General features: G+C 43.8%; 2 protein-coding genes across 2 annotated transcripts in view; one reads left to right on the forward strand and one right to left on the reverse strand.

Moving 5' to 3' along the window:
* LOC306695082 (tensin-3-like) overlaps nucleotides 1-1,660 on the reverse strand; it is a gene marked incomplete at its 5' end in the record, with an annotated part of 38,406 nt that extends 36,746 nt beyond the window's left edge. The window contains 4 exons of the mRNA XM_079158220.1: nucleotides 946-1,010; nucleotides 1,126-1,248; nucleotides 1,336-1,386; nucleotides 1,511-1,660. Coding sequence (XP_079014346.1) covers nucleotides 946-1,010; nucleotides 1,126-1,248; nucleotides 1,336-1,386; nucleotides 1,511-1,660 — 389 coding nt within the window. The remainder of the gene's footprint in view (nucleotides 1-945; nucleotides 1,011-1,125; nucleotides 1,249-1,335; nucleotides 1,387-1,510) is intronic.
* Nucleotides 1,661-6,445: 4,785 nt separating this feature from the next.
* The window catches only part of LOC306695387 (PH domain leucine-rich repeat-containing protein phosphatase 1-like), a 15,749-nt gene continuing 13,665 nt past the window's right edge, over nucleotides 6,446-8,529 (forward strand). Inside the window, exon 1 of the mRNA XM_079158617.1 lies at nucleotides 6,446-8,344. Within this exon, the coding sequence (XP_079014743.1) occupies nucleotides 6,730-8,344 (1,615 nt within the window). The 5' untranslated portion in view covers nucleotides 6,446-6,729. The remainder of the gene's footprint in view (nucleotides 8,345-8,529) is intronic.

Genomic DNA, 8,529 nt, shown 5'->3' on the forward strand with positions numbered 1-8,529 from the left:
CTCAGTTTTATACAACTTTGCATAATGCACTCGCTCACTCAAGCACATAGAGGGACAATGGATATGGATATCTGATGGATAATCAGATATTCCTCAACAATGAGTCAGCCATGAACAGCGCACGAGCACGCCAACAGTGCAGAAACCAACCTCATCATCCTCTTTATTCGGCATTTTCAGTGGATATTGATTTGCGTCAAACTAACCTATCCCATCATTCCACGCTTAGACATGCAAAAGAGGATGTTAATAACTTTTTATAATTCACATTTAGACCATAAAATAGAAAACATGCAGCCACATAAACCGCAAAGGCTGTAATGTAATGTTTGCTCCAAAAATGCTTTCCAACGAAATTTAAAAAATGTTGTGTCTTCTAGGCCCAGACTCTGTCATGGAGGTAAATTAAGAGTCAATAAATTCGCTAGTGTCCAGCGCCAACAGGATCCCTGCCCGAAAATCAAATAACAGTCTAGTTCAAAGTCTCCTCAATCAGCCGTCCTGTTCCTGCCCTTTGGCTGTTGGAGACATACAGTAAATCAGCCTCCTGTTCACTCTATTGTTCTGTCAGCGCTCTTTGCTCTGCAAATACAATATGTCCAACAATAAACAGTTGCTTTAACATTCAGCCTTTGGGAACCCCAAATATCTGTGCCAAATTTAATTGCAATATTGATGTTGACGGATCTGGATGATTAGTCACAGACTAGTCAGCATTTCCATCATTTACATGTTGCAAATGGTTACGTCATCATCTCCGGTGTGTGCACAACAGCCGTGCTCCATTTGAGACGACGCCACCCTGTCGAAAATCCACGAACTATACACACGAACGAGCATCTTTTACTGCGGATTGTTGTCCATTGTCATCATCATTGGTTTGCAAATGATTAAACACACACACACACGCACCATTTGAATGGATTCACATGGCATCAGAGTTACCTGGCTGACATGTTGCTGAAGTGGATGTAAGAAGCCACCAGAACTCCGAGCCGGCCTTTACATCCCTGTGGAGGGCAGCCGCAAAGTCAGGATAAATGAACTTAACAGTTTCACCGACAGATTGACTTTAAAAAAGGATGTCAGTGTCAGTGTGTGCAGAGGAAACCAGTGATGTTTTACCCTGCAGTGTAACACCAGTACGTGCTTCGGATGTGTTTGCAGCCAGTTCTGCATTGTCGTGCACACACTAAAGATGTGATCCAGGTCAGGGGCCAGGAGATCCACCCATCCTGTGTCCAAAACCTGACAGACAAACCACACATACTGTAACACACAGAAACACTTCAACATATTACCTCTGAAATAGGTACTCAGGAGTGTCATCATTACCTTGTGGTTCATTTGGGTGAGAGTTTTGTTTTTCTGTGAGAGGTTGATGAGCTGAAGGAGGAAGGACAAATTGTTTTCATGATTTTTTTTGCGAACATCACGAACTGGACAAATTGCAAATCACGACATAAATGTGATTTGGTGCTTCTTCTGCGCTGTGTGTGTTCCAGCTCACCATGTAGTGGTGTCCATGCTTGGACTGCAGCATGAGAATAATCTCCTGCAGGTTCTGCAGGTAGATCTTCTCTGGACATCCAGGAGGGCAGAATATGGTGATGATGCGTTCGGTGATGTAAGTCAGATCGATTCGCTGCTGTTCCTCCATGACTGATCTCGGTCATATGGGCAGCCTACGGGACGTGACGCGCAGGGTGTGTAAGAGTGAAAGTCTTGGGGAAGTGAGAATTTTCTCTGCAGGTCAGCAGATGTTAAATATCTTTGGCCCACACAGATACTGTATGCGAGTTCAAACCCGGTCAGCCTTAGTAATCCTAAAAATACTTTTTACGGGATGCGATGCTAAAACCAAGTGGGGTCAAGGCCAAAAGAACAAGGAACTGAACAAAAGGCTGAGTCGCTGGAATCCTTCTTTAGGGCTTGTGACCGGATCAGAGGTGACGATGAGTCACAAAAGAAACACCAGATAATCTCATTACTCATCATCAGCAACTAAAACACAGACTCTGATAAGGACAGAACACCATGAACGTAGAATGATAACAATGTGTTTATTCACATGACTTTGATGTTCCATGAAGGTTTATTTATAGTATTATGCATTGATAGTCCTATCATTTGAAAAAAGGGAAAGGCTCTATCTCCAAAGTTATTCTCTAAATCACTTCTATGAAGTTCCAACTACGAACTAAGTTCTGCTTCTTTACTCATGATAAGGTTATTATCTGTGATTAGGTTAAAGGAGCTGGAAAGATTTCTAAGACCTTAAAATTGATCATTTTATCAAAGGCAGCGTTGACGACACCGACACAAATTGAGAGTCATTCTTGCGAAATGTTCTAGTTTTTCATCTTGTTTCAATGTGAGGAAAAGCTGAATTTTACATACAGCTAGCAAATTCATGTTATTATTAGTAACTCAAAGTGAAGGAATAGTTTAACATTTTGGGAAATTTGTCTGGGAACATCTTAGTATTATAAAATAATCCCTGCAATCTACCTGTTCTTTAAAACCCCATATGAAAATGTGGCCTGACATTGACATCACATACTTAGAGTACCTTTAGGTCACTGTTATTTTGACCATATTACTCCAAGTCCTAAAGAATGTGATATCCTGCCATATACTTCTGTGAACCATGGAGTGCATAGTTCTGGGCTTTGTCTTAGGATATGAACCAGCGCAATGACACGCATGTTAGTGCATGTCAATGAGTGTGAGATCAACGGACGAACTGTGGTTAACCTTGCCTTCACCCTGACCATGTGACCGCAGCACTGTAAACAATGTTACAACCGTTTTCTCCAGAGCAACGGTACACGAATAACCTACTGGGAACCACTGCAGCACGAATGGTCAGGTTCAGTCCTGTGACCTCATGTTCTGTTCCTCTCCACTGTTACTCTTTAATGTGAGCAGATTCATTATGTTGGGCGCTGACAGAGTAAACAGTAAACCAAGTAGTGTCATTTGTACTTTGGTCAGGGTGGTCAAATGTCTAAAACTTAACCGGACATCATCAGAACAGGATCCTGAGGTCTGACCGGACCGAATTATTGATCCCAATTCCAAAGAAGAGTTTTTTTTTTACAATATACAATTAAGTTGAATTAAATTGTTTTTCTTTCATTTAACTGAGCAGGTAACCAACATTCTCAGAATGAGGCATACAGCAGAAGTGTACATATTGGAGAACAAGTACTTATCACTGGGGTAGTAGCTTGTACAAGTACTAACCCTCTATCTCATATCCCCAATTTGTACCTTTACAAAGTGACAAATGCAGTAGTGTATACCCCATGTCACCAAAACGTACAAACAATGGTCTACTCTTTGGGAAATATGTAGTGAACGATTGTGCTATTTTTCTTTTTCAGGTTCCCTTATTTCTTTTGATTTTGGAAGAAAAAGAAAGTGACTTAAAAAAGACTAATTACAAGTGCCGTGATACACACATGATACAAACATGATTCAAACATGATACACACATGATGCAAACATTCCTCACTCTGTTTTTGAGAGTGTATGACGTGTCCCGGCTGAAACGGGTTGGGCAAACAATCTTAATGACTGACTACTCTCCAATTATGTATTTCTGCTCTGTTTTCTCAACATTTTTAGACTTGCTGCAATCTAAATTTGTCAGCTCTGCCTGAGGAACCAAAAACAAACGGAAGTGAGTGACTCAAGCACACAAATATACACACACACGTTGCTATAGGGAGAGCTGCTCAGCAATGTCCTTGCGCTTGAACTCTAATTATAGTCTCTATTTCCCATTTTAAAAGGAAGGCATTCTGAAATGGATTAGCCATCTTTGTTTCTTTCTTTTTTGACAGTAAAACACACATCCTCTGCCTTCTGAAATGCAGCAGGAATAGAGCCATCCGAGTGTCTGTAGTTCAACCAACAGATTCTTTGAAATAGAAAGTGTTTGTGCAAAATACCAGAACTGAAAGCTGACAGCAACACCTCACTGTGACCAGCTATTGTTTTGCTTGTCATCCACTAGTTTCTTCTCCATTTAGATCTCTGCTTTTCCCCCTTCCCGAAAGGCTTTTTATTAGAGCGGTAAACTAATCTCCCTTTAGTTCCTTTGATCCCCACAGAGACTTTTTAGTTATTTGTTAATTCATACATTGACTTAAATCCGACAACGGGATGATGTCATTTAATTGTATTCTACTTGTTTCAAGGATATCTCAATCAATTAGAACTCCATCTAATTAGTATCAAATCCATGTCACTTGATTCAAGGCAAGTTCATTTGCATTAGTAATAAATGGGATTATCACATCCCCACTGGCAGGGTTTTTCACTTGACCTTAGAAACGTAGGCTTTTAAGACTTACTGCGAGATTAAATGGCCTCTTAAAATGGACTGAATCCCAGTGGATACACGTCTCCTGGGGCTCAGTGTCTTAATGTGTCAGTAGGCTAATCTCCCCCTCTCAGTGCATCTGCAGGGAGGCACTTTTTACTATTAATCCCCCCCGAGATTTACCATCCACCACATGTCCCCTTTGTTTACTGAAAGTGGTGGTCTAGAATCAGATTTGGTCTGATCAGTGCCCGTCAACATTCAAGGAGGGAGAAGCAATATGTCCAGTTTGCCGCACATGAATGAACATTGAACTGGCCATGCTGAAATAGTGGGAAGCTTCATAGGAGTGGATTAACAATTGCTGTAGATTACTTTAAATCAAAAAAATAAAACATTTTAGACAAGAGGAAGGGGTCTTACCTTTACTGATGTTGCAATAAACAAGAAAATCACAGCAAATATGTCGCCTGGTGAGTGAAAGTCTGACTGGTATAGAAAACGAGGTGGAGACTTGACAGGGGGAGGGAGGAAGAGAAAGAGAAAGAGAGCAAGAGAGAGAGAGAGAGCAGGCTGAACTATAAAGTCACAGTGCAGCTCGTACTTTGCCCTCTGTTGGACTGCAATGTGACAGCATTGGTGTGCATGAGAAATCGACAAAGACTGAGGCGGTTATAACACACTGATACGTCTCTCTTAAAAACAATGAGCATGAGCTGAATAAACAGAGAGATCTCTACTTTATCTGTGCTCCATGGAAGCATAGAAACATAAAGATTTTATGACCTTTTTTTATGTCAAGGACACTCCAACCCCTGATTCATTAAGGGAGAGAAACTACTTTGAATCATACTAAGGATTTGTTGTATCAGTGTGCTAACTAGCAGCGCAATGTAAACAAAGCACATTTACTCATCTAGGATACAAGTACAAATTTGAGAAAATTGCACTTGATTATTTCCATTATCTGCTACGACCCACCACAGTGCATAACATTTTACACTTTGTGTAAATTGTACTTTTAAGTTGCAGATAAGAAACCGCCTCTTAAGTTGCAATAAATCCGGTCTTTGTATAATATTGTATGTCTTACTTGGACTACTTGAGGACAAACAGTAAACTATCTATCTATTCATCTTGAATGCATGACTTGTAGAATACCTGTAATGGGAAAATATTGTCTTGTTGCTACTTTTATTTAGCTTAAGTAAAGGATCTGAATACTTCTTCCACCACTGACTTGTAACGAGTCAAATAATAAGCAGTTTCTAAATAATTACTGGTCGCCACCGTGATACGGCCTTTATCCCACTAGGTGGCGCAAAAAGACGAGTTACAACTCTTCTATGTTTTCTTATTTACAAGAACTAAACTATGCAGCGAGTTGTCGGGGACGCTTAATTGTATACATTTACGAGATGAAATATAATCACATCATAAAACTAAACAATACTCTTGGTTGAGGTTTAAAAGCATGCTCTTAAAATGTGACCGGTGGAGCCAGATAAAGTAAGCTAATATAACTGTATGTTGCCTTCACTGACTCAATGAAGCTTGTACTTTGTGGCTTCTGTAGTTCACAGAACTACCTCTCGCGCCTACAAGGATCTTCTGTTCATTATATTTATTGGATTATCAGAATATGTATTATATTATACAATGTTGTAGCCTACTTTTTACTTCGCTACATTTGACTGCATTAGTTACTATATACTTTATTAATTAATACTTTTTGCTAAATATATTACATTCCACCACTGGGTACAGAGCATAGTCTGTATATAAGAATGATCTGATACTTCATCCACTACTGGCTATTACTTATTAATTTACCGTCAGTTTTCTTGTGCTCTTGACTAAATAATAAACATTGCGGGTAATTCGTATATTCCCAGTTGTTTGGTTTTATTTATCCATGCTTTAACCACTGCTTTAACCACGTAGAGAAGTCAGATCCCCTGTCATGTACATAGCTATATAAATTCCGAGCTTTCGGGAGTACTCAAAGGCGTCATAATTCATATCCAATGAGACCCCGCCCTGTCCACGGTGTACCGCTGACCGTCACTCTCTCATCGGTCTGTACAGTTGCAGTCGCGCCTTCTCGCGTTAGCTTCCATGGCGACCAACTAGAAAGAGCATTTTATAATGTCGACCAACCGGTTAGCTCCCTCGAGCGAGCTAACGGGTGTTCTACGAAATGGGACGATGTAGCGGACCAACTCTTTTGGACAAACCGCACAGTACTTTAGCATGCTAAGCTAACGTGGAGCCGTGCACACCCAGGGAGATCAGAGCCATTGGAGCGAGCTAACGGCTGTGAGCTAACGGGGGCTAGCATTCACCTGCGGGCTGTTCAAGCTAACTGACGCTAACTGGCGTTGCTAGCTAACAGGATGGAAAGTGTGAAGGAAAAACAGTCTGGAGCGCTTTCAACTTCTTCAACACCACAGGGGGTACTTGATTCTAGCAGTGACAGTAATCCCGCGAAGCCAAGCGGATTAACGTTAACACCGCTGTCTGCGGGAAAGAGACCCTCACTCGTGGAGGATGACGGTGGGGGCGCGGAGACCAAACTCTTTGGGAAGGGACTCGCAGCCACCTCCCTGCTCCAGATCGCGATAAGGAACGGAATCTATCAGAACCAAGTGGCCAACGCTATCGGCAGTGCGGCCAAAAACATGAGCATTCCCGCCGTTAAGACGGCCAGTATATACAGCCTGACGTCTGTCAACAGCACCGCTTCTGTCAACTCTTTGCTGAGCAAGAGACGGCAGAGACACAAGAGGAATCTGTCTCTGGGGGCTCCGCCGACCAGCAGCTCACCCGGTGTGTCCTCCGCTGAGGCGGCCAGTCCCGCACCCTCCGCCTCGCCGCTGAGCACCCTCAGCCTGGACCGGAAGACCTTTCTTCGGCAGAAGCAGTCCAAGCAGCTCCAGGCCTCGGATAAGACTTGGGTGAGATCGGACTCGCGGCGCGGCTGCATACACGTCCACGACTGGCTCACGCCCTCCTACCCCCGGCCGGTGCTCTGCACGGTGGACACCACCGCTACAGAGGTGGCCAGTAGGCTGGAGGGGAGCAAAGCTGGGGCCGTGTTGAGAATTAACTGCAAAGCCGCCGCTTTAGTTGACTTAAAAGATCATTGTAAAGCTAGCAATGGGCATTCTGATGAAATCAGCGTGGATGTCAAAACTCCCAAAGCGGAGGAGGATGAACACATTAAACCGTATTACACTGATGCTAAACTGTCATCTAACTTGTTGGATGATAAAACCGCGAGTAACTCCTCGTCGGAGGTCTACCTGAGTGACATTGGGGTGGATTTGAGCCTGAGTGTGGCGGACTGTTACGGGGTCTACTCCGGTTCAGATATGGAGAGCAGCACCTGTGACGACTTCAGCCCATGCGGACCCAGGAGCACGGAGCACCGGGACTCGCTCAGTGACGGACTGGGTTTGGGTACGGACTCCTCGGTGTTGAGTCCGAACGGTGACAGCGCCACAGAGGGACCGGACCCGTTTGAGAGCTCCTCGGATGAAGTGGACCTCACCTCCTCCCCAACACATCCAACCGGCGGCGTCTGTGCTGCAGACCAGCAGGCGGGCCTGCCCACCGCGGACCCCCGCATTGCTTCCAGCCAAGTGCCAACCGCACTGGGGGACACCGTAGCTGCAGCTGGTGACAGTGTGGAGGCCCCCAACTTAATCGAACCTCCATCCAAATGCCCCGGCAGCTCTCAGACTCGACCGCTGTCCAGCCAAGCGTCTGCTCAGCCTGACCCGGAGGTCCCAGAGGGCAGCAGAGGATGGCCGGAGCCCGTCATCGCTAGTCCGACGCCGACCCTCTACGTCCAGCTGCACGGTGGAGCCGTGCGGCGGCTGGGAGATGATGAGAGGCCTCTTCAGATACTCAATGAGTACCTCACTAATCTGGGATTTGAAGACCCGTGGAGGGTGCAGGGGGAGGGGATGAATCCCGAAGTTGGTTGCCTGATACGCTTCTACTTTGGTGAGTCTAAAGTTGAAAAAAGTCTAAATTCAAAACATTTTTCTTTTTTACAGGTGGGTGATGATTTATTCCCTAAATAATCATCCTCAAAGCATGTGCTGTATATTTTTAAGAGGCAATCCGGACATTTCTTTCTTATCGTTATTATTTCATAATTTCTTTCCAATTACTATACCACACCACTG

The sequence above is a fragment of the Pholis gunnellus genome (assembly GCF_910591455.1).
Source record: "Pholis gunnellus genome assembly, chromosome: 4".
Taxonomy (NCBI): Eukaryota; Metazoa; Chordata; class Actinopteri; order Perciformes; family Pholidae; genus Pholis; species Pholis gunnellus.